The 25676-nt window shown below is 50.9% G+C and overlaps 6 protein-coding genes across 6 annotated transcripts; 4 read left to right on the forward strand and 2 right to left on the reverse strand.

Annotated features, from left to right (window-relative positions):
* Positions 1 to 722: 722 nt before the first annotated feature.
* On the forward strand, positions 723 to 2476 carry LTHEOB_4545 (uncharacterized protein; the record flags this gene model as incomplete). The annotated part of the gene is made up of 3 exons (XM_035513591.1): positions 723 to 1065; positions 1118 to 2246; positions 2368 to 2476. The coding sequence occupies 3 exons, from the start codon at positions 723 to 725 to the stop codon at positions 2474 to 2476; spliced, it is 1581 nt and encodes a 526-aa protein (XP_035374594.1).
* A 943-nt stretch (positions 2477 to 3419) lies between these two features.
* On the forward strand, positions 3420 to 4699 carry LTHEOB_4546 (uncharacterized protein; the record flags this gene model as incomplete). The annotated part of the gene is made up of 4 exons (XM_035513592.1): positions 3420 to 3678; positions 3851 to 3909; positions 3969 to 4119; positions 4296 to 4699. 4 exons carry the CDS (start codon positions 3420 to 3422, stop codon positions 4697 to 4699), a joined length of 873 nt encoding a protein of 290 aa, XP_035374595.1.
* Positions 4700 to 4946: 247 nt separating this feature from the next.
* LTHEOB_4547 (uncharacterized protein) lies at positions 4947 to 6966 on the reverse strand (the record flags this gene model as incomplete). The annotated part of the gene is made up of 3 exons (XM_035513593.1): positions 4947 to 5703; positions 5770 to 6769; positions 6822 to 6966. The coding sequence occupies 3 exons, from the start codon at positions 6964 to 6966 to the stop codon at positions 4947 to 4949; spliced, it is 1902 nt and encodes a 633-aa protein (XP_035374596.1).
* A 4026-nt stretch (positions 6967 to 10992) lies between these two features.
* LTHEOB_4548 (Het-domain-containing protein) lies at positions 10993 to 13004 on the forward strand (the record flags this gene model as incomplete). The annotated part of the gene is made up of 2 exons (XM_035513594.1): positions 10993 to 11113; positions 11170 to 13004. 2 exons carry the CDS (start codon positions 10993 to 10995, stop codon positions 13002 to 13004), a joined length of 1956 nt encoding a protein of 651 aa, XP_035374597.1.
* A 5633-nt stretch (positions 13005 to 18637) lies between these two features.
* On the forward strand, positions 18638 to 19399 carry LTHEOB_4549 (uncharacterized protein; the record flags this gene model as incomplete). Its single annotated transcript, XM_035513595.1, has 1 exon — positions 18638 to 19399. One exon carries the CDS (start codon positions 18638 to 18640, stop codon positions 19397 to 19399), a length of 762 nt encoding a protein of 253 aa, XP_035374598.1.
* A 243-nt stretch (positions 19400 to 19642) lies between these two features.
* On the reverse strand, positions 19643 to 20924 carry LTHEOB_4550 (Alpha-galactosidase alpha-n-acetylgalactosaminidase; the record flags this gene model as incomplete). The annotated part of the gene is made up of 3 exons (XM_035513597.1): positions 19643 to 20215; positions 20273 to 20343; positions 20396 to 20924. The coding sequence occupies 3 exons, from the start codon at positions 20922 to 20924 to the stop codon at positions 19643 to 19645; spliced, it is 1173 nt and encodes a 390-aa protein (XP_035374599.1).
* Between the last annotated feature and the right edge of the window lie 4752 nt (positions 20925 to 25676).

Raw genomic sequence — 25676 nt, forward strand, 5'->3', positions numbered from 1 at the left:
ATAATTTTTACTTTAAGCATTTAAAATATAGGGTTTTAGATAAATAAAGAAGACGACTTAGTTTTACTATAAACTGTGTGACGTGTACTTACTAAGGGTTAAAGGAAAAGCAAAGAAGAGAAGACTCATTAATTTCTATAGATGAGGGACATTGCTGAGTACTATATGTATAAGTGAAGGATCGGTCACATGATCCAGTCACGGGATCTGATCATCAACAGTGTTTAGGATGAGAATATGTAGTAGCGTTAATTATCTTATGATATGGTGACTACGTAACAGGACCAGCGGCTTAGCAGTCGGATAAATAACTAATAGCCGGCTTCCCTCGGCTCTAGATTAAATAATGTAACGAACTACTTTCTATTCACTCCTCCACCACATGTTCCGTATTTTAACAGCATGTTCGTAGAGTAAAAGGGGGTTATCGTCTAGTCGCAAGGCGCCGGCGGCCGTCATAGCGGACAATCCGGTATTCCGCGATAGCGGATCACCAGTGATTAGGTTTAACGCGTGTTGCGGGGCGATTACACGTGGTTGTCGTTCCTCCTGCAGGTGGTCGTTTACGAGGTCGAGATCACTCCATGCCTACATATGCCAAGATCGAGTAAGTAGCACGACCCCGCACGCGCCCGTGCGAGCCTTACAAATTCATTGAGATCTTTCACCTCCGTTTCCCTCCTTTCCTTTCATCTGCAATACCCAACCAAGAAGCGCTCAAAATGTGGCGCCTTGCCAGCGTTTCTGTTTCCCCTCCACAGACTGATCTCTGGTTTAGCGATGGCAAGCCAGTTGAAGCCATTCGGGGAGGCTTTGGCGAATCGTCCCGGCTGATTGTTGATGGACAGGGCTTTCTGGATCTGACCGTTATGCAAGTCATTGGAAAGGAATGGATCGATGCAAACGGATCGATCCTATGGCCTCAAGATGACCTTGAACGTGGTTGTTTCCCGTTCGATCCCTCACGCGGCCATCATGTTCCGTGGCTCGCCCTCTCTCTCTCAATCCAGGGCAGTAGCTTCACCATCTGCGTGACTGCAATCTGCAGAACGCATTCTCAGAAAGGTAAACCCTTCAGCATCTAGCGCAGTCCTGGCAGTGACTTATCTAAACGTAGATTTCTCTACTCTCTGGCCAACCGCGTTGGGAAAGCTCAAGCCATTACCTACGATTTCTCCCAACGACGCCAGATTCATCAGGAATATGATCGCATACAAGTACATACCGTACCAGAATATACCGGATGGCCCTGGAAAGACGGAAGATGAAATCACAGCCCTTGGTCGAAGGCTCTTCCCTTTCTCTCCTCATAGCTTTGAGCTCGCAATGTGTGTATACGATTGGACAACTGCTTCCTTTACTCGGATGGTATTCTTAAAGATCTTTGAGTACACGAGTGTTGGACAAGCTCCATTCCCCATCGATCAGAGCAGCATATCCGAGCAAATCTGGGCAAGCAACTGGGGTTCATACAAGCCAACCGATCCAGACTTCATGAAATCGTTCATGATGAAGCCGGCAACCTCGCTGCAGGACGTCAAGTCACAGCTCAAGGACGTCGCCTCGAAGCTTCATGATCTCAGCGACGTTGAGAACCGCATGCTATCCGCCGCCATACGGTCGCTTCCACGCACCTCAATTTTGTCTCATTCACGGCTCTTCAGTGGACAGATGGACATCTATCAGCTTGGGCTCGACCACCTTGGCATAGAGTTCTTGGAATGTCCCCTCAACGACGGCCCCGTGGACAGACCACTCGTAGATGCGTTTGCGAGTGCCATGTCCAGCTACCTCTCCGTAGGCAAGACAATCACGACAAAGATGGTATGGAGCTTTACCGACTCCATAGCGGACGCCATGCATTATTCCAATGGACTACTGCTGGTTGCAGAATGTCCCGAACACTCCATGGTGTGGGAATCGGCAGCGTACGTGACACCGCTGTCGGACAACCCGGACAAGACAGAGTACACATTCATGCCGGGGTCTCGCTTCGAAGTGAAATCAGTTGAAGAGGTTGTTGTGCCATCGGGAGATAACCGTGAAGCTGCTGAGAAAACAGTCACCGCGATTACGCTGAAACCGAAGCAACCGAAGCCCAGCAATGAATGGTTGCCTACGAGGATCCAGCTTCCCGATGGAACAAGAGAAGGATTTCCGGAGCCGCTCAAGAAAGACGAAGTTGCGCGACTTGTAGAGTCGTACTTCTCCGTTCCCGGAGTTCCGGAAATCCAAGAACCTCCCAGGTACCCTGCTAGAAGTCATTTTAGATTTGGTCATAAGACAGGGGGAAGGCGTTGTGTTTGTGTGGATGAGGCTGATACCTAGCGTCCACATAGCATCTGACAATCTCTCATTGCCAGACAGCGTACTCGTCTTCGTGAGGTACTTCTTTATTGGTCAATTTATCCTGGTGCCTTTCAGCCAGATTTCAACCTCGTTCATTCAGCTTCTCATTGGTTTGATATCTTTCTAGCTATAGGAAATGTTGATGGGACAACTTTTTCTGTGTGCCTTTCTCGTGGGATGACCAGTATGATGCAAACTTCCATCCTTGCTGTTGTCAAACCAGATGTCTGCAAAAGCTTAAGCCACTTCGGCCAGACCAAGTATCACCACCCACTCTCCCGCCCTTGCCAGGCTCCTCATTCTCACAGTACAGCTCAGCAATCCACGCTCCACCCCAGCACTGTCAGAACCGTAGCGGCGACGAATCATCACTTCTAGTATCGTTTCCGTCACGCGTGCCGACAGTTTACCTTGCTTGAATCTGCCCATGCAGCCGCGGATAGCCGTCATAACTAAGCAAATGGAAGTATTGCCTAAGATATATGGGTTGAATTCTATTGATCTCCTAAGGCTATGGTGTCTTCTATGGAGAAAACAAAAGCCGTCCTATCTATAGCATCTCACCATTCATCCGTTCTTTGTCTTGTCTCACTTCTCAGCTCAACTCCTTTTTATGATCTTGCGGCGGCTATGCCTCCCCAAAAGTCCCATCCCGGCGGAATAATTGAGCAGTTCACTTCAAGAACTGAACCACCGCCTAAACTGCCCACGTGTCCGGCCTCCATCGCTGTTTTAGCCTTTCGACCGGTTACCGATGGCGGAGGCCGTTCCGGAGTGAAGGTGGTGCCTGCCTCGTTATTTGAGACGTGGTATGTACAAGTGGCAGGGGAAAACTTCGACAATATCTCGCAGCCAGTCGCCTCGGCATTATCGTCTTCACGCCGCTTTAGCTGATGTATTACAACTCGTTTAGCACACGATGGAAGGCGGTTTAGCGGGCACACTAGACACTCAGGAGTCGGGACCGCCGGTAAAATGTCCCAAACAACATCTCCTTCACCGATCCGAGCGTGTACAAGGACATCTACGGGGACAGCTCTTTAATCCTAAAAGACAGGTTCTGCAGCCAAATGGCAGGCGACACACCGAGCATGGCCCACACCACGGATCGCGCTGACCATGTCCGGATGAGAAAGTACTTGGCGGCAATTTTCTCGGTCAATAACGTGAGTACGTTTGAGCCCCACATCCAGCAGGTCACATGCACGCTGGTTGAATGCATTGCCAAGAAGGCACGAGGCGAGAAGGTTGCAGAATCCGATCGGTTGGGGATCCGGGAGGACGGAAGCTTCGATGTTCGTCCTTGGTTGAACATATTCACGTACGACGGTATCAGCTCTCTCATGTGGTCCGACAGCTATGGCTTTCTAGAGAAAGGAGACGACTTCTGACTTGCTGAGTCGGCAACTGGAGACAAAAGAGGTTCACGCGATGGAAACGTTCTAGCGGAGTGTGTGGTTCAAAGTCTTCTGCGCTCACCTCCCTCTTTGGGCTTACACAGCGCTGCGCCGTTTGACCTGCAAGTACAAGGCAACCCAAGCCGCCGAGGACTTCGATAACGTGTGTCACCTCCAGCAAGCTGCACCTTTGCTAAACCCCGACCCCTGACCGTAATATAGATGGCGAGATACAAAACCAACAAACGCCTCAAGTCAACCCCCGCAGAGCCAGACATCTTCTCCCACCTCCCCGTGGAAGCCGACCACAAGGGCCGACCGCCCATGCCGATGTGGGAAATCGTCGCCGAATCCACCGTCATGCTGAACGCCGGTAAGCCCTCTCCCCTTCCCCCCTCTCCCCTCCCCCGCCCCTCCGCCCCGCCCCACGCTAACACACACACACCCCAAACAACAACACGACACAAACCACGCTAACCAACAACCTCCACCTCCTCGCCACGCATCCAACCGTGCAAACCAAACTCCGCACCATCCTCCGCGCGCAAGTGCCGGCCGCCGAACAGCCCGTCGCCTCGTACAGCACCACACTGGCGCACATCCCGTACCTACGCGCCGTGCTCGACGAAACCTTCCGCGTGCTGACGCCGCAGCACTTCGGCCTGCCGCGGCGGACCACCAGCCACTCCGTTATCGCCGGCCGCGCCGTCGCGCCGGGCGTAACCGTCTCGTCGCCGCTGAGCGAGCTGCACGGCAATCCGGGGCTGTTTTCTAGGGCGGAGTGGGTGTTGGAGTGGTGGATGGTGGACGAGTCGATGTGGGGCGAGGCGCAGAGGGGGGCATTTGAGGGAGTACGTTATGCCGTTTACGACGGGGGCGAGGGCGTGTATAGGGCGGAATTTGGCGTATGTGGAGGTCAGCATCGCGCTGGCGGCGCTGGTGATGGCGTTTGAGTGGCGGATGGGGGACGGGGAGGTGGAGAAGAGTTTTGGGCAGTTTGAGAGGATTACGTCAAATCCGACGATGTGGTTTGTTCGGGCGAAGGCGGTTTAGAGGGGAGGTTTAGGTGCGAGTTGAACACAGGAATACAAGATAAGGTAGCAATGTTTTTTTTTATTAACAGCTGTTGGCTTTCGGAAAATTATGCCCACTGGATGAGTGGTTATCAATACATCATGATAATACGTCAGCTGCGTTACATCAGACCTTATCCGGCTCTACAACCTCAATCCCCCATCTCAACTCGCCATCCGCTCCTTCGAACCACCCAAGTTTCGTCATTATGCACTCGCCATCTTTCTCCAAGCCGATAACACCTCTTTCCCGAATCAACTGCAGGAGCCTTTCACTCCCACATACGAGCACCAGAACGTCTGCCATGCATTCGATATTCCTGTTCAACCCTTTCAAATATCGGCGCTGGACAACAGATATGATGATGGTAATCAGAACAAGCAAACCAATCACGGTAACACTGAGGACCACAGCGACCGTGTTCATTTGTAAAAGTTCAATCGGCGTGGCAACCCGGACAACAGCGGTGCGGTTTGTCTGAGAGTTTGGATGGAGAGCATTCCAGTACGAGGCATTTGCCTGAACAGAAGTTCCAGCAGACGGAACCGTCAGATCCGCGGGAAGACTGGCGTTTATCGGCTGATACGCCCAACCCCCCGTCTCCAAGGAGACGTCGCTGCTCACAAAATGCTGGAACAGGACTGAGAAGGTCTTCTGGGCAAGTTCTTCCATGGCTGTTGCGTTTAGAAGCCCGCGTGGGTCTTCATTGGTCATGCTGTACATAGCGTAAGTCATGAAATCTAGGTTTAGTCCCGAGCTCGGATCGCGCATGTTGTATGTTTGATCAGCCAAGTTTTCCGAATAAGCCCGTGAGAATACTGAGCCGCTGAGCCCGGTGACGGCGGCTGCAGAGAGTATTGCCGCTTCGAACAGTACGCCGTAGCTGTATTGTAATGCCCCCCGGTCAGCACTGGTCAGCTTCAAACAGCGGGGGAGATTTCTGGCTCACCTGGTAGTGGAATTGCGCGGCAAGCGCATTGCCTCTTGCACCATTGCAGGAGCATCCATAATGGATTCATTGAATTGAGCCTCATGCAGTACGAAGCCATTGGTCCATGCATCATCAACCGCGGTTGGTGATCCCAGTATTGTGTATGAATTGACTCGGCCAGTGGCGATGTCGACTGTAACGTTTGCCTCGGCAGTCTCGATGGTTGGCACGCATCGAAGAGCTTGTATACTCGGAACGTTGGTGAAAAGTAATTCGTCGATGACTTCACCAGAACGGAACCTCGACATGTTACCGTGGACCCACTTTGTTGCAAAGCTTTCCGGCCATACGTTTGCATACATGCGGGTATCGGATGGCGAGTTGTCTATGTGTGACCAGTAACCAAAGGCAGCTTCTCCTTTGTCGTTGCTTGTTGCATTTGTGCAACAGTCGGCGTCGTAATTGTCCGCAAGCAGTGTAGTGTTATAAAACGGCATTGAAAAGCGATAGGCTGTGGTGATGTCCTTCGGATTGACACTGGTGTTCCAAAGGTCGGAATCTGTCAAGTCGATAACCTTAAGCCAGTCCATAGGTTCGGAGATCTCCTCGTAAGGGTTGCATTCAATGCGGGCCCTGAGAGCGGGAGTTGACACCGAGCAGAGAGTTTGCGGTACGAAATCTGCCGAATCAGAGCCATTACCAAGATTCTGGGACAGACTTTTGCCAGCAAGGCTTGATACATCGAGGGGGATGAAGTTCCAGCCGTCTTGACTCCAGGAAGGATGTGATCCGTTGAGTACCAGCTCAATGATGGCGCCATACATCCAGTTGGTTGATAGTCCAGTAAAGAGATTGCCGAGTACATCTCCTTTGCTCGCTTCAGAGCTACCGGCGGTTGGCCGATCTTCAACTTCGAATAGTAAAGGGATCCGCCTCAATTCAAGTCCTCGGTCGATGGTAAAATCCTCGGAAAAGACTCCTTGGCCACGTTGAAAAAGTGCCGACATCGATATGGTGACTATTCATGTCAGCATGCCATCATGATTGATAAGCGTGGAGAATGGTCGTACGGATGGGGCAAAGACAAGTTCCGAGCGTGACAAGACAGAGCATCCAATGTCCCTTCGAAGCTGCGCGCCACGATGCACTAGCCCAGTAAACGGATCTGTACGACAGTGCTGCTCCCTTTGACAGAGGGGTAGGCTTTTCTGCCATGGATAGGAATGGTTGCAGTCGGCGGAAGGTCTCGTCCAGAGCACCCCACCACAAGCCGATCCCAACGGCTATCAAAGTGGATATAATCGAGTAAGCAGAAACTGCTGGAAGAGTTTTGCCAAGTAGTGCAAGGCTGCTCTCGTAAACAAATGCTGTGCGGTACAGGAGAGAACGCCGAGCGAAAGAGTACAAGACAAGAATAGAACTTGCCACCGCGAGCAATAGTATCACCAGAAGTACCAGGGTGCCCACGCGAATGTTATTTGGAATCGCCTTCTTCGGTTTATTATGTTTACTGCCGTCTATTTCTATTTTAACTATTAGCTTGGGGAGTCCAGCGACTCTGGTGACTTACTAGAAGCTGCAATAGGGGATTGTGAAAGCTCGTGCAGTGCACCGGGGCTAGTCCGATATCGCTTTTTCCCGAGTGTTTTCTCAAGCTGCTTTCTAGATGAAAGCCCATGATCTCGCAGGCTGGCCCGTATATTGTCGTTGGAAGTGACTAAAGCTGCAATGCCAACCGCCGTTGCTAGATTTGAGCTCAGGTTGAGAGGCCTGGAGACCAAAGTGGAGGCTCTCCATATCCATAGTGATAAACAAAGTGAAATTAGCAACAAAATAGCCAGAACAACCGAAGCCTCCGTTTGCACGACGACTCGTTTCTGAATTTTGGTGATTCGTCCATGGATAGCTTCCGGTGCTGTGTCGTCTTTACCAAGAGAGTACTGAAGTACTTCCCCAAAAAACCTCTGTTTAATTGACGTGGCATTTGGAACGATAGCGTTAGCATCAAGCATGGCTGAGATGTCGAAGCCATACATCGCCGCAAGTACCGTCGACAGACCACCGGTAGTAGGACGTGCCTGACCTTCAGGTGTAGCAAAGTATGTCGTCCAATTTCCCGTGAGTGTCAAGTTGCGAAATGCTTCAAGGTCCAGAGCTGTGTCCGGTATAGGAGCTTTTTTTCGTTCAAACTCATCTTTGTCAAAATTTACTTCGGATACTGCGTCTGTCATGGATGCCTTGACCAGCATTTGCGCCATATGATATTTCGGTGCACAAAGGCTTCCAGAGACGCGAAGGTCAGAGGAGAAGCTGAATTCTTCTGTAGAGGAATTCCATGATGTGGTCGTAAGGATAAGTTCTCGATGCCTGCACTCCGGCGAGGAATCAACGTGTCCGAAGTCGGGTGTGAAAGTGTTGGGTCCATACACTCCTGCTTCACCTCCGTAAACACTTCCTCCTCCATAGATGAACAGGGAACTATCAGACCACGAGGATCCACCTTGAGAGACCATTGGCTCAGTAGGCTCCAGTGACAAGCTATAAGCGCAACCGTCTTCAGCTTCAAGGGTGATGGTAGCCGTTTCGTTTATAAAAGGACCCATGGGTTTATCGTCCAAATTATTAAGATTGTAGGTGGTATTTGTGTATTTTGTCTTTACCAGTGACATGGACATGCAGTCCATGGTGGTTTGTAGTACCAATGTTTCGGCTTGCCAAGTCTGGGATGACGCAGACAGGAAAGGTCCCAGCGGTGCGTTCCGAATTTCGGATGGCCAGAACGGTAGGACTGTATATTCATCCGAGATCCACGCAGATGTCGATACGTTCTGTAGAACGTGGCCAACTGTTCTGAGGTACGTCTGTCTCCCCACTTGTAGAGGTAGCGAGAGATTTTCGGGTAAGGACATACGCGAGAACTCCACATCCGTGCCGACCGGGACATCTTTTGACAAGAACAAGGCCGAAGAAAACGGAGATATTCCAAGGAAGCCAATAACATTTAACAGTGCAGAAGAGACGAGCAGCCAACTCCTGTGACCACTGTTTTTGCTCTTCGAGAACCCGTCGACGAGGGCATTCCACCAGGCTCCAGGCCGTTGCAAGACGGAGGATGAGGCCGACGAGCCACCAGGCCCTGCTAAACGGCTGAATGGCTCCGTGCTCTTGACAGCGTCCAGTACCATGGATGTCAACTGAACGTACAGGACGGCAACCAGAGATGGAGTAAACCTCCATCCGAAAAGAATTGCTGAAGCGCCGTCATCGTTCCCTAGGCCGTAGTTTCGACCAGATATCCAGGAGAGCAAAGTGACGGTCAAACACAAGACCAACGCTAATGTGCTCACGAGACAAAGGAGCCCTGGCTTGAGGGCGTAGGGATGCCATGTGACCGGGTCTGGAAATCCCTTTTCCGCTGCAAACAAAACCATTTAGTATACGGAGATATATTAGGCATCACCCTGGTTGCTTACCGTCACCAGAAGCGCTTTCACTCTCTCGTTGGTCAGCCGAAAGTGTGGCATCTGAGTCAGGAAGCAGGCTTTGTTGAGAGGGGTCAACATAGTTTTCTCCATTTGGATGTTGCTCGATTTCGTTTGACTGCTCCGAGCCTGGGCGAGTCTGCAAGGCTAGAGTGGTCGTGTGGCTTGCAGATAGCCCTTCAAACATGGCCGACCATCTTGAGTGAGTACTGGAGGCTGCCGGAGATGGGACGCGGACATAGTCTTGGCCTTCGTCAGCTACTTCTGGTCTCTCGCCATCCGAAAGCTCTGACTCTGGTCGGAATGGTGGGTATTCATGGAGTAGAAAACCGCTCTGGTCTGTGGATAGCCGTTCGAATGATGCACGTGAGTCCATGATGAGGTACTCATAGACTTGAGCCTGGAGTACGACCCGACACTACTTAAAATGCGCCACTCATGCTTGAAAGGTGCTATTTTCATCTTGTCACGTATCACAATTTAGGCAGCAGGCTCCCGAATTTTATTGTGCGGCGCGAAATGTGCAACGTTGCTGCGCATTTTGGGGGCGAAAATTGATACTGACAGACCAGAGATACGGGCCAAGGTGGAACCGGCAACCTATATCTGAGGGCGCCTCTGTTGCGCGCTGAGGCTCAGCTGATCTGCAAAGTGGTTGCCTACCAATAATTTGGTGCACGAGCGTTGGTTACGCAAGGGCATTCAGCCAATTGGCTTTTCGCCAAGACTTTCAGCCTCGCGGAGTGGTGTGAGCGGTCAAGCCTTTCAGAGCACCTTGGAAAGGTGAAGCGGTTCCCCGCCAATCAGAGTCATTCGCGGCTCTTCAAGTCGCCAATTTGAGCGATTGTAGCAGCCATCCCTTTGTAGATAGCCTGTCAACGTTACATGGGGTAATTTTGGGGGCTGCATAAGTCTGCCATGCGGAGTTTCCACACAGCACGGTCGCATCACGCAAAACCCTTCCGCACTTGGCGGCCACCTTGAATTCCTTAATGATTCATCTGTCAATAGCCAATCAACCATCTCGTGCCATCTTCAAACGCCCTATTCGTGCCTCCGTCCTCACATAAAATCCTCTTCGGGCTTAGACTATCTTTTTTTCCGGGTTAAGCTCTTTACTTATAGGGCGCACGTGATGTAAGCGCTTAACTATCGTAAGGCCAACTTCGCCTTTAGCTTCTAGGCGATAATCCCAACCGCGTCCTCTAAGGTTCGTATCAATCACCCCTGCACTTCGCTACCCGCTAGAGATGCTCCTCTGATAAATTTTACCAGCCGTGGCGACGTGGATTCGCGCAGCAGGATTTCGCGGCCTCAGAGTTGGTGATCAGGTCTTCATCCCCCGATCGCAGTGTTGTCGCTGAGTCATCGTGTTGGTCACGATCTTTCTGCAGTGGGCCCGACATTCTCATCAGTCATTCCTCTCACACTTCCTAGGCTCTGTCAGGACAGCCTGCAGCATTAAAGAGGACTCGCAAGCTCAGACATTCTTAGTACTACATCCGCAAGAACAAAGTTCACACTAATAGGCAAAATGGGCGTAGATGTCTGTGATGATTGTAGCAACGGGCCACTTGCACCACAACCTTTCAGAAGGCTCTTGGAGGGTGGCAAAATAATCTGTCACATGACACGGGAGAAGATCAAGCTGGCTATGGAGAGTGGGTGCGCGTTCTGCCATCTCTTGTACATGGCCGACCAGACTCGCTTCGCTGCTGAAGGCGACGGCCCTCGACCCAACGACGTCGCATTTCGCCTAATGATACGCACGGAAAGCCATAACGCCGGATTCCGCTACATTAATCCAGAGGGGGTGCAATCCTTGCATATTGATCCGGTGGGAGGGTCCGGAAGGAGTTACTACCTTTACGCCGCAGCGGGTCAGTGAATATGTGGACTATAACCCATTCATTCGCATCTGACGCAAAGTCTCCAGATGATCCGTCGGCTACAGAGATTGTGGCAAGAACGCCCTTGCTTGAAGTGGGCTCCCCACGGGCTTTCGAACTGGTTTCGACATCACTCATCAACTGCATCAAGAACCACTCCGCATGTATGAGCCCGGCTCTGGATCAAAGCCTCCCGACACGTGTCATTGACTGCAAAGATCCTGCGCATCCTAAGCTATTTGTCAGCAGAGGGACTAGGTCCCCATACGTCGCACTCAGCTACGTTTGGGGCGAAGCGCAGCCGTACTGCACCACAAAAAGCAACGTGAGCAGCTATTCCACTCATGGAATCGACATCCGCGTTCTTGGGCGAACGATCCGCGATGCAATTCAAGTAACACACCGTCTCCGCCTCCGCTATTTGTGGATAGACGCCCTGTGCATCATACAAGACTCAGATGAAGACAAAGCCAACGAGCTGGCGCAAATGGGGAACATCTACCGAGATGCCTACCTGACCATCATCGCGTCCAGCGCGACAAAGGCAAGCGCAGGCTTTCTTGAGACCCGCGCACCAGCACCAGAGTATGCAGAGCACCTGCGCCTCCCGTTCCACTGCCGCGACAGCCGCGTTGGCAGCATTTTCGTCTACACGCAAGACGGTCCCGCGTTTCTCTATGACGCGTTGAGGGAACCGGTGAACAGCCGCGCGTGGTGCTTCCAGGAGCGGCTCCTCTCTCCGCGGAAGCTAGTGTATGCCAGCGACACAGTGCAGTACCACTGCCAGACAGCTCAGGCCGACATTGGGGGCGCCATCAGCGGGAAGCCAATCGGCGAGCAGCTACATGACATCATGTACGAAACGACAAGCGGGGTCGATATCACAACTCGCCTATCGACGTGGGCACCAATTAATTGGGAAAGCCTACACGAACTATGGAGCGTGGTCGTGTCAAACTATACGCGGCGCTCCCTGACGAACCAGGAAGACAAACTACTCGCGTTCGCAAGTGTCGCGGAGCAGTTCGATCGTATCTGGCGGAAGCGAGCGGGGAAGTATCTTGCAGGGTTGTGGGAGGAGCGCCTGCCGGATGACCTGCTGTGGTCTCGCTCAACCCTGCCGGATGCATTGCCAGCCGAGGATATATTGCGGCCGAGGCTGGATCGCTCTTTTGCCCCATCCTGGTCTTGGGCATCTACTGACGGGAACGTGCTGCCCAGTGATGCCGACTGGAAGGAGCTTGGTGACGCAAACTGTGTTTGTGAGGTCGTGAGATGCCACATTGCCCTCAGAGATGTGAAGCTACCGTACGGTCATCTTGATGCCGCGCATTTGCAGTTGCGCGCCATCACAGTGCCGGCGCCGTGGGTAGTATTTCCAGACGTCGGGTCAGCGATCTATCTGAGCTTGTACATGCCTACCAACCTCTTGCGCAGCCGAATTGCGGCAAATCAGGACAGTGTGTCAATTGTTGGAACTATATTGAAGCAGAGCGACAAAGGGGAGTTGACTACCGAAGAGGTAATACTGGACACCGGCCGCTCGAACGGAGAATTACTGGCATTCGACGCGAACATGGAAGCAGATGGCTCGCTCCTGTACTTCATGGGCGACATCTCAATCTTCTTTGATAGCTCGGAGCAGCCTCCCCTGGACCAGATAAGCGCCATTATCGTAAGACGCTTTGAAGTGGATGGTGATCCGGGCGCGAAAGGGCTGTTGCTCGCAGATGCAGGAGGGGGGAGGTTCAGAAGAATTGCGTACTGGATATCTTTCATGCAACAAACTCGAAGAGGCGATGTCGAATGCAAGGATCCTCTACCACCGTGGTTTGGTCCCTTCCAATCAGGAGCAGGAGCGCCGATTGTGGAACTCATATGAGAAACGCTGTGGTTTGACGGCTGCAGAGCTTCCCTACTGCGGAGGGACATCCTGCGCAGCAAAATCCTTGTTAATAAACTTCGACATGTCGATATCAACAATCACTGGCTTCTCCAAGAAGTTCAAAACAGAGTAATCAAACTTCAATATTCACCATATGCTGAAACGCTCGCTAATGAGCCAACGAACGCTTTATCCAAACAGAAGCAACAGCTTTTCCTACACAACCTGAATCTTGCCAAATTGCCAGACATTTAAGCGTTTATCAATTACCACTGTCATTAACGTCTGTCCTTGCTTTTACTCTTAACACTAAGAATTAATCACGAGCTTCTTGTTTAATTATTTCACGAAGGGGGAGATATCGAACATTAAGCGTTATAAGGCCCTTCGTGGGTTGTAGGCCCAATACTATGGCATGAATAGAATTCTCCCTATACTCGTCACTCGTTACAGGGTTTAGTAGAGATTGTGCGGGGGCTCTCGTTCTATCGGTTTAGGCGGGGGCTTAATCAGAAGAAGCTTATTGGGATCGGTCAACATAAAAATGGGGGGTTGAAATTGGGCATTTGGGGTAAACGGGCGTAGAAAATGGCGTTAAGAACTCTTAGAATATAGTTCTTGCGTTCAGTTGTTTTAGCAGATAGATTGAATCTAAAGTGTTTCTCAGTTTGCTAATTTTTCAGTCTAAGTCGTGTAGTAATAGTGTAGCGAGCAGGTCGAGTTTGGGTAAAGCGGGAGTTTCGAGGGAACTTAGGGCAGGGCTCCTAGTAATTCAGTTCAAACAGTTCAAGTTATTTTTCTTCTCAATTTGAACAATCTGAGCTTCGAACTGATTTGATACTAGTTTACCTAGGTAAACTAGCACGTGACTAACAGGGGTATAATAGAGGTTATAAGTAGATAGGTAAATCTTCGGGTGGCGTATATGGTAACGCATATCCTAGTAAGACCTCTCCACCACGCTTAATATTATACATATCTACGATACGAGACTCTTTTAGACCCTCTTATTGGCTATTTTATAAAAGTCTTTAATAAAGCAAGCTGACGATAGATTTAAGAAGAGATTAATACGCGATACTCTTCTATCGCTTATACTTTACGTATATCTTAAAGAACTGGTTTGAATTACTTGCAATTTTATTATTTGGCAGTTCGAAATGTGCGGTGATTTGAACTGCGAAACTGTTTCAAACTGTCAAGCTGAATTACTTGACTGGGAGCCCTGACTTAGGGGGAAGTACTGCAACGCGAACCACGCCCATCTTCCTACGTCGTATTACGAGCCAAGTTTCGACGGCTTCGCTGAATAGCTGGTAAGGTGGGGGTTGATGCAATGACTGAACAAGCTCTCAGAACCACCATGTTCTTTCCCACAGTGCAACTTACAGGAGCGGCACAAGAAAGTGCAGGAGAACGAGCATAGGAACATAGTTCATTGACTATTGCGGAGGGAATCATAATAGCAAAAAATGAGCGGCTGATATAGGCGCCAGGTCACTGACATCGACTAATTTCCTTTTGATATTCCAGGACTTCTTTGGGAAAACTGACACCCTCTACTGATTATGTGCGGGGTATTTCTGTCTCCTGTTATCAACGCAAGAGCATCGTGCAAGTCATTTCCGTGCTTGCAAGATGTTCTCTACAATGATAGACCTAATGCACAAATCAGCCGATTCAATGCCCAGACCGCGTCAGCCTTGCGACCACGCATAGGCGCTTGCCGATGCATGATCACAGCCTACTCGAATGTGGCTTATATGTTCTCGAGGCTTTGGCCCCCACAATCTTGGCGGCGGCTAATAATGCGCTGAGGTTCATTTGGAGTCATTGCGCCATAGCCAAAAATCTTTACCATTTGTTTCTTGTGGTAGCACACGCATCAGCCTTGTTTGACTACGAAGTGGAGTCCGTAAGAGGTTTCATTTTCATTTCCGAGGGGGATTCGAAGTAAAAATCCACAGTGGCACCCCTGTAAAGCAAAACGAGAAGGGGGAAAAAGTGTGCAAGCCGTAGCCGGCGATACATGTTCCAGTTGACTTACAGATAGGCATAGTAGGTAGGATGAAATGCCATAATAAATTGTGCGGCTAACTCGGAAACAAGTACCCACGCTGTAGCTTATTCTTATAAAAAGCCGTGTTTCTCCGATCGTATGCACATAGCGTAGATAGGTAGAGGTAACGGGCTGCATGTCACTGGAGTCACCTTACAAGTGAACTGATGCTTGTTAGTGGACAGTCCGTAGTAATCGATACTCTAGTGTAACAGGTGCGGTAACTTTCATGTAGCCAACGCAGCCCTGATGGCGAAAGCGATTACAAATGTTTCCGGCTGGTCAAGCCATAAAACATGTGTGCTCCGTGTCCACCCGCCCAGCAGTGGTGCCTAGTATTGATTTCAGTAAGCGTCGTCGAAGCGAAGGTGTGGACAGGCGGGTGGGGGCTGCAAGGCTGAAGCAGAAAATTTAATCAGCGCAGCAGGGGAGCCTGTAGGTACTGGTGTTCGCCAATTAGGATCAGCGAGATAAGCGCTCGTTTATCATGGCAGCAGTTAAAAGACAAGCCAGCCCTCACGCCTTGGGATGTTGCCACACAGACAGCTCTTTTATATTCAGAATGCACGTGAACATCGACAACCATCTGGATGCAGCTACCGCTAGCAATGAAGGTTACGCGAGCAGCGGCATCGTCGACAGCGGAGACCGAGGACGTCACTCGAGAGATAGCGATTTACATAACCTCAACCATGTGAACGATATCTTGGAACCTCTTGGGATTTCTTCATACTCATTCGATTCTCAAACGGGAAGTAACGAAGGCAAGTCAACTTTGAGCGTCTACAGAGGTTCCAAGGGATATTTTCGGGGCACAAACGGGGCAGGGACAGAGGAAGAACGAGTTGCCAAGTACTACCGATACTTTTATCTCCCAGCATACGCCGCCCTCTTCTTAACTCTCATCGCTACACTGGAGATTTTGCGTTATGTCTCCAACCGTCAACACGGACTTGCAGACGCTTCTCGGGACTATCACTACCTTTGGACATATGCACCATCCCTTGGTACGTGTTCATACGCGGTTAGACTGTTCTACGATCTCAAAGCTGATGCACATTAGTTCTTACAATCATCGCTGCGTTCTGGAGCCAGTTTGAATACCGAGCAAAACAAATGATGCCGTGGGCTGCAATGAGCAATCCCGAAATGCCGGCCCAAAAGGGTCTTCTTCTGGACTATGTCTCGTCGCCTCTACCAAAAGCCCTGGTAGACGCATTGCGGGCGGTGCATATTCCTGTCGCGACTGGAATTCTCGGAACATTGGTGCTTCGTGCTTTGATCATCGCATCTACTGGGTTACTGAGCCTTCGGAACTGGACATATCCAACGCAGATCAGTTTGGCGCTGCGGAACGAGTTCAACTTTACTGCAATTGAGATGTTGTATGATGGGAAAGGGCCATTGGACCCAGCATCGATTGTTTGGACCATCAAAGATCACAACCTCTCTTACCCCATCGGTACCAGCTCGACGGCCACTGCACAGACTTTTAGTCACCCAGCACAAGGTGAGCTTTCTCTCCTCCTGCTAAGGTCAAATGCTTACGATTAAAGTACTGGATCAAACGGTTTATGCCGACATGGATGTTTTCAGTGCCGAACTCCAGAGCTGTGAGCCATTCCAATGGAGATATTCTGATCCAGACCGCCCGTACAATTCCAGCGAACTCAATCCAGAGATATGGCTTGACGTCTGGACCGACAGTTGTCTCGTCAAGAACTTCACTTTCCACTGGATCAACTACGAGCAAGGACTACGGCCAGGCTCGGAGATCGAGAAGGTAGAATGTTGGAACTTCACTGGTGACCAAAATCCCTCGAGAATACTCATCTCAATTTCCCCCGCCGGATTTGAGGACGGGAATCCAGAAAGCTTCTCGGGGATCATCTGCGATCCAATCTATTCCTTGGAAAGGCGAAGAGTCACAAGTCCAGCCCCGAGTATTTACCCGGATGCTTCACTCGTCATCTCAAACGAGACCAAGCAAACCTTGCCGATCAGCATGAGCGTGGCTGATTTGAACAATGAATTGGCCTGGAATTTTTTTTATGGATGGGTGATTCCCAAAAATGCAAGGACACTTTCACCCTGGTTCTCTCTGTTGAATCAAACACTTCCACAGAAGGAAATTGCGGACTTTCGAGATGTCGATCTCCTTTCTGACGCATCCCGGAAAGTCTTCCCCACTGCGGTGTCACAGTGGATGAACCTTGCTCATCTATCACCTACATCAAAGAATGTCTCAGGAACCGCGCTTCGCACTAGAGACAGGCTTTTTGTTGTCGACCTTCCTCTTCGCTTGATGGAGGCGTTATTCGGATTGCTTGCCGTTGCCTGCATTCTGACTTCGATTCGATGGCCTACCGGAGCGACGAAGCGGGATTCGGGCCTGTTGATGACAAAAGCCGTTGTTCTCTCACAAAGCCAGCACCTGAAACAATTGCTCCAAGGCACTGGCTCATTCTTTATGAGAGAACTACAGGGACGCCTGGCTGATTTTACATTTACCGTTGAAAAGAGGCTCAATGAACCATACTCCCACATCTCGGTGAAGTCACACCCGTCTTCATCGGACACCAAGACAGATAAAAACAGCAAATGGTGGCAGCCAACAGCATCACTATTGGTGTTTCGCACAACTCTTTTAATTGTGTTGTTCATTATTGTCATCCTTCTGGAAGTCATCTTTCAAGTATCGGAGGAAAGGAAAGGACTTGCAACTGTCGATGACAGCGACCGCATAAGGTATGCCTGGATTTACGGTCCGACGGGAATCATGACTTTAGTGGCTGTTGCGTTCACAACGCTCAGCTCTGCCGCCTTGGCCCTCCACCCTTTCCAAGCGCTACGACGGGGTGGTTGCAGAGTTCAGGTGTTGACGGAAGATCCAGCAGAGAAACTTGTTGTGCACGCAGCAGCCAAAGCTCTGGTCAACCGGCAGTTCTCACTGGGCTTAATTCTTGCAGCGGCTTTAACATCTTCCATGTTGACCATCTGTGCAAGTGGATTATACACAACGCGGTACATTCCACGGACCGAACAAACCACGCTTAGCAGCATTGATTGGTTCAACATCACTATCATCTCCATGGCTGACAGAGAGAGAATAGAATACCTAGGTGGATGGAATGCCGGCTCGGTCCAGTACTACAATCTGTCCTTCCCGCAGTGGACCTACGATGGACTAGCATTTGCTCGCTTACAGAACGATGACCTAATCGTGAGGAACGTATCTCTGTCAGCTCGGATACCAGCAGTGCGTGCTCAGATGAACTGTTCCGCGCAATTCCACGCCGACTATGTTACCGCACTCGATCCGCCTCTGGGATGCTCACCAACATTATCCAACGGCACTCGTGCTCAACTTAAGGTCAAACCTACATTCAATTCTCAAGCCACCATCTTTAAGATCCAAGGCTACTTCGCAACGAATGCAGTTGAAACTTCAGAATCACCTAAGAACCGCTGTCCAGCGTCGTATCGGTGGTGGTACCTTGGCAGTCAGCCTGATATGACAGGTTATAGTTATGACTACCGTAACGTAACGATACTGTCTTGTCAACCATTCATGGAGTACGTGCTTGTCGACACGACCTTCAAAATGCCGAGCTACGAGATCGACAAGTGGAACCCACCACAGCCTGATGAATCGACAGCTAGGTTTTTAGGCAATGATTCAACTTCAACAAGCCCATCCATCAAGCCATTCAACGTGCTCGGATACGAAGATTCCTTCTTTCAAGCAGTTGTATGGGGCTTCGAGGGCACACCGATCGAGGAGCTAGTCGGCGAAGAAAATGTCCCGCGGGTGCTGGAGAAGGCAGAGCGGACTTACCGCCAGATCGTGGCTCAGAATCTCAACGAATACTTTCGTATTCCCGCAAGTACCACTTCTGCAGGGAGCTCCTTCAACGCCACGGTTACCGATAACAGCGAGCTGCGTCTTGTTCAGAATGCCGTCTCCACGCGCCTCCTTGAAGGTATTCTTCTTTTCATGGCGATCTGCGCCGGCGTCTCCTTCTTTCTGGAGCGTTCGACGCGAATTCTGCCAAAGAACCCGGCCAGCATTGCCTCGGCGATGAGTCTCTTTGCCGACAGTGACTTTCTGCAGACTATCTCGCAGGAATTGTCCATGCCTGATGGGGAGAAGCGGCTTCAAGATGGGGTTTTGAAAGAGTCCCACTTTAGGCTTGGGTGGTGGGACGTGGGAACCGCTCGCGAGAGGTTTGGGATTGACATCGAACGGCCTGGCGAAAGTCACCTGCAAATTGATGATCAGGAGAATTCTATTTCCCTTTTGAATATTAGAAGACATGATGACGCTCAATAGTCTTTCTATCTTTTACTTTTTTTTAACACCCTATAATGCAAACATTATTAGGGCAATTTGAGGTAGAAAATGGCAGAAGCCCATTGGAAGTTACTGTCTACAGGATTGATGGTAAAACATCAAAGTTAAAGCATGTAACATAATTATCTTTCGGTATGACTCAACTCAAATTTCTCGGAATTCTTCCATTCGTAACATCCTACTCGCCCTTTCTAGGCTACATAAATGCCTCCTTCCATTGAATCAATTGAGTTGCAAAATGAGAACACTTGTTTGATGAGTCTTCAACTCTGCCGTTATATTTCCTTGCACCTTCAGAATATCACGAGCGGCCCATACGTCCCTTACACTAAAGGCTTGCTCTCCGCCAATGTTAGGAATTTGATCGAGCGGGATATTGACCGTAGTGGTTGTGTTCGCTTCATTGAACGCCAGAATTACCGTCCTGTTGCCACTCAGCGGGCCAGCCCAGACCTGTAGTTCTTTTTCCTTGCTCAAAGCTTCCAGATAGGTCACGGCTTTGCCGACACTGTCCTGGGAGATGGCAATGATCTCAGGATTCTTAAGGACGCCCAGACTCTCATTGGATAGTGCTCGCAGATCCGCTCCGATGATCAGTGGTGATTTCAGGGCAGCCCAAAAGCTTTGGTGAGTCTGCTGCTCGTGCAGAGTCATGTTCCCGTTGCCGATCTCGAGCATGTCCATGTCAGCCCAGCTACCGGGCTTCTGAAATGCGGAGATCTCTCGCATCTTTCGTATGATGGTCAACACGCTACATCCAGCATAACCGGTATTCAAACAGTATGCTGTCTTGCACTGCGAAGGGAAGCAATTAGTAATCTATTCATAACCAGACATGGATGGTATCCTCACGGCGCAGTCTTTCCCAGTATCACTGAACGTGGCGGTGATATCGCCAGACATGCGGTACGACTGACCAATCTCTGGTGGTTTCATGTCAGCAATGTGGGTTTCACTGGAGCGGCAATTACTTACGGTCTGCCCAAAACCACGGAAACTGATGGCCCCACTGACACAAAGAATAGAAGATCTCCCTCCCACTGTTCCGCAACGCGTCACGCATGATGCCAAACCGCACCTGCGGACTCTCGACATTTGCAGCAAAGCCGCCACAGTTGTCGTACTTGAGATAGTCGACCTCCCACCCGGCGTACGTAGCAGCGTCGAGCTCCTCGTAGCCCCACGACCCCGGGGCGAATCCGCAGTCATGGATACCGGCATCGCTGTAGATGCCAAGCTGTAGATCCCGAGCGTGGAGGTAGTCGGCGATGCCCTTGATTCCGCCCGGGAGTTTGGTAAGGTTGGCCTGTTGCCGGCCGTCGGCTGCTCGTTCTGTGGCTTGCCACCCGTCATCCAGGGTCAGGATGGTGTAGCCGGCATCGCGCAGCCCGGTAGACACCAGGAGATCTGCGGTTTCTTCGATCATGCTCTGGTTGAAGGTGTCCTTGAATGTGTTCCAGCTGTAGAGGGTTGCCGTGTCAGATGACCCTTTTGCTGTGTTCATTCGTCGGAAGTCTCACCTGTTCCAACCCATTTGTGGTGTATCGGCCGATATGCCCATGGCCATTGGGATCAGGCATATGCACATGCATAAGAAAAGAAGCATTGATCTGTGTGTCATCTTTGGTCCGGCAAATGTGGGGCGCCAAAGTTTTGCAAATTTCCAGAGGCCAATTGCACGAATGTAGCCGCTTGTGATTTTTTCGTAGCTTTAACTAAGGCCATTCAACTAAAATTTTTGATTGCCTCCGATTCCCCTCGGAACGAAGATGAGAGCGGGGCAAAGAAGCGAAGCGGGCCAAGCTCCGGGACTTATTCCGAGGACGGAGCCGAGCATATTGAGGCTTCCCCGCTTCAACTGGCTCAACGTGAGGAACATGGGATTTCTCTTTGGCTTCAATAAGCAATAGTATTGAAGCTCAATCTTCGAATTTCTTCTTGGAGAACGTCAAACCTCGCCCCGTCACGATACTGCTCACCATGCCCGGCTTCCTGAGAACTATCCTCTTCCCCTTGCTCTTATTCGCATCAGTGTGCTTCACGAGAGCCCCGTTGAGCTACGTTCCTGAGCCCGACGGTATCTATTCGGCGCCGAAATCGGATGACACCGTTACCCTTCTGGATGTTGTACGCTCTCGTTCCGACTTGAGCAAGCTCGCCGAAGTGATTGAACAGCCTGCTGGTAGGTATTTCCTCACAGGAAAATACACGCTGTTCTTCTTTGCAACTCAATTTCTTACTGACAAAATTTAACAAGGATTCTCCAAGGCATTCGACACGTACCCGTCCTGGAAGTTCACCTTTTTTGCTCCGAGCGATGAGGCATTCAACAACACAGGTGCATATTTTGAGACATACTCGAAAACACCGTAAGATTGAAGATATCCTTGTGAAAGTTCTTTGATCTCACTTTATCTTGCAGGAAAGGAATATGGTGGATTGGCAATGTCATCAACCATCATTACATTCCAAACACAGCCTTGACGCAAGACGATTTCAACAGTACACTGAGCCGACTCCAGGTGAGCATTGGCTAAACTCAAGATTCCTAAGTTCATCGTACTAAAGCGTCTTCGTAGACGGGAAGCTACCTGTATGTGAGCACCCAACTTTTGGACGGCACCCTGACTCTGAATGGTGTTGCCCGGGTGATTGAAGCGGATATACCGGTGACAAATGCAAGTTATCCCACCGTCGAAAAGACGTAGTATGCTAAGACAAACTACGCAGGGAGTGGTTCATATCATCGATCGTATTCTTGACCCTTCTGCACAAATATTTGAGAAGGACCTCCCAAAGATTGCTCAAACCTTTATTGCCGGGAGCTGCTCAAATCCAGAGCTACCATACTGCTGAGATCCAATTGATGCAATTCTTGAGCTAGATGCTCATTTGATAATTCTTGAACGAGACCTACCGTACCGTGCTGTGCAAATGCAATGAGCATTACTATGTTCAATGAAGCCTTCTGTTCGCCATCAGTGACCCTGCATTCAATGATGTCATCAGTGGCCTTGCGTTTATGTTTAGCCGTTACTGAAACCCTTGATCGTCGAAACGTCGATGGACCCTCATCCAAAATGGTGCTAATAGGCGACCCGGAATGCGGAGAAGGTGTCGGAAGCGGTTCCCATTGGAAGGGAAAACAACACAATATCGATCTCACTCGGACGCGTAATGACTCGCATATTGAAATGTATGCCCCGGATATGTTCCGGAGTATAGCGGGGAGGGGCATCGAGCAATGTATTGCTGGTGCTACTTAACCAATGACCACCCTAAATAAACCTGGCCATTAGCGCACCGATACCAAGCAGTACATCGCATTCAGCTTTGCTACCTTTCTCTAATCCTATTCTCCCCAACCCATCTCATCGGCACCATGCGACCCCTCCACTGGCCCCTCCTCGCCCTCCTCCCCCGCGCCCTCACCCTCATCGCCGACATCCCCACCGCCTTCGGCCCCGTTTACCCCCTCAACCCCTCCGCCCTCCCGCTCGCACCCTACCTCAAATCCCGCCCCAGCGACTTCGTCCACCCGGGCATCTGGCACACGCACGCGGACCTCGAAGCCATCCGCACCAACATCAGCGCGGGCAACGAGCCATGGGCCAGCACCTACGCCGCCTTCAGCGCCGACAGCTTCTCCCTCGCCAACTACACGATGCGCGGGCCGCACGCCGTGCTCTCGCGCGGCGCGACGAGCAACTACACCGCCTTCACCGCCGACGCGCGCGCGGCGTGGCAGAACGCGCTGATGTGGTACATCACGCGGGCCGACGCGCACTGGGATGCCAGCACGCGCATCCTGGACGCGTGGGGGACGAATCTGAGCGCCATCGTCGGGACAGACCGCTCGCTGCTGGTCGGGTTGGAAGGGGATTTTTTCGTCAATGCGGCGGAGATCATGCGGTGGGAGGGGGGGTGGAAGGAGGCCGGGGCGGGGTGGAGGGGGGGCACGGGGTTCAGCGTGCAGCTGTATTGGTTGTTTAGTCGGCAGAGTGTGGGGGTGGGGCAGGCGAATTACGGGATGGTGAGTATTAAGGCGTTGATGAGCTTTGCGGTGTTTCTGGATGATGTGGTGTTGTGGAATTATGCGGTTAATGAGTATGTGAATAATCCGTGTGCGGGGGTGCGCGCGATGTATGAGCCAGAGACGGGGCAGTCGGTGGAGGCGGGGAGGGATCAGGGTAAGTGCGCGGAATCTCGTCTTGCCGCTTTTTTTTTTTTTGATCCGTGAGCTGAGGATGAACAGGACACACGCAGTCAGGAATCGCTTGGTCGGCTATGGGGGCCCGCGTTGCGCAGTCGCAGGGCAGTGATCTCTATTCCCTGGGAGACAACTTGCTCCTGAAAGCATCAGAGTACGCGGCAGCGTTCAATCTCAACCAGACGGTTCCATACGACCCGAAATGGTACCGATGCGAAGCAGTCTTGGTTGATGGGCCTTGGGCCAATATCTCGACAGATTCATTCGGAGTAAGGAGCGCTCTGCCAGTTTGGAATTCGCTGTACTATGAGTACGTCAAACGCAGGGGATTGGATGGCCCGTGGACTTCTCAGGCGAGATCATCTGATGGCTATTTCGAGGGACATGCCACGGGAGGCGATCATCCAAGCTGGGGTGATCTTATCTGGGCATGAGGAGGCGGGATCCGCAGTGTGCTTTTGTTTTTTCAGAAGTTCGTACTGTAGTTCGGCAAATGTCTATAATTGGAACGTATTTTGCTGTGCACTGGTCGATCCTTGCCTCAACGCAAAGCTTAATAGATGAAATTAAGTCCTTGATAATATCGCGAAACGTTGAGAAAGACGTGACCGGAAAGTTCCGCCAGTATATTTTGAGATGATCGTTGCCGCTTTTCTCCTTCGTCGCAGGAGTTTGTCGGTGGAAGCTACCGCTTTAGTCGAGCACGCCGCGCGATTGGTGGCACAACTTCTACTCGGAGCTCCTCCGGGACCTCGCCCGGGCCCCGCCACTGCGAACTTCGGACTGAGGAAAGAATGATCCTCATCTTGCAGAGCGATTCCTTGTTGGACTGAGCGACAAGCTGAAACGGGATCGAAGGCGTTCCTGATGTTTGTTTTGCGTGATTGCTCGCACTGGCCACCACCTAGGATGCGGGGTCCCCCGCAAATGCCACGCACTGCTTCCCCGGTGGGCGGCGTGAGAAAGAAACTTGCATTTGCGGCTCCAAAGTGATATCGACTGTCCGCTCTCGAATCACCCGCTCGAATGCCAAATGCCGCCTTAGTTCTTTTGCTTTATCGCGCTGCGCATCCATCGAATTGGAGTCGAGATGCCCAACCCCACTTCTGACGCCGCAAAGTCCCGGGCCGGTGCCGACAAACGTTCATGGCCAGTGCAAGACGAGGAAAACACGTCGGAGGGAAAGGAACCGGGCCCTGCGTATGTTCGACGAATAATATTTCGCGATACGATAGCTGACTTGCAGTATGACGATCAAGCTGCCAAAGCTGTAGGAAACGCAAAGCGAAATGCACCCGCCAGCAGCCTTGCTCTCAATGCGACAGCCTGGGTCTGTTCCTCAATCGCCCCAATCATGTCCTTGCTAATAAATTTGCTGCAGGACTGGAATGCGTCTATGAAGAATCCAGACTGCGGCCTGGTCTCCGGACCGGCGCAATTGAATCCCTCAGTCAACGCGTTTGTCAGTGCTTGACGTCCCACACCAAGACATGACTAATGTGCACAAGCCACTCTTGAGCAGATGCTCCTTGGCCAGTCCATTCTTTTGAAGCCGTTCTTGGAGAAAGCATTCAATAATGAACCGCCTTTTGAAAATGTGGAGCAAGCCCATGATAGCCCCACCCTTTCTGCCCAAAGCCAGGAACTGAAGAGGAAGCTCATCGCCACTGCCAATGGATCCCAGTCTGACAACATTCATTGGTCCGCTTCCGATGTCACTGCTGAAATCCCCGCGAAAAGGCCCCGGATGACGCATGATATTAGCGGGCCAGAGAGATTGGAAACACGTCTCCCAACATCTGATCCGCTTCTGCCTCCAGGCGACGTCCTGAAACGTCTCTTTGAGCTCTATGCCTCACGAATTCACCCATGGATACCTGTGCTTCACGTGAGATCCTTCCGAGAACAGATGGCGGATCCCAGCAAGCAGCCGAAACTTGCAAGCATATACCATGCAATTGTCAGTGTTTGCGCTCGATTCAGTACGGACTCTTATTTCACGAGACGCTCAGACCTCAAGGATCTATCTACGAAATGCCGGCATAC

This window comes from Lasiodiplodia theobromae, assembly GCF_012971845.1.
Source record: "Lasiodiplodia theobromae strain AM2As chromosome Unknown scaffold_12, whole genome shotgun sequence".
Classification (NCBI taxonomy): Eukaryota; Fungi; Ascomycota; class Dothideomycetes; order Botryosphaeriales; family Botryosphaeriaceae; genus Lasiodiplodia; species Lasiodiplodia theobromae.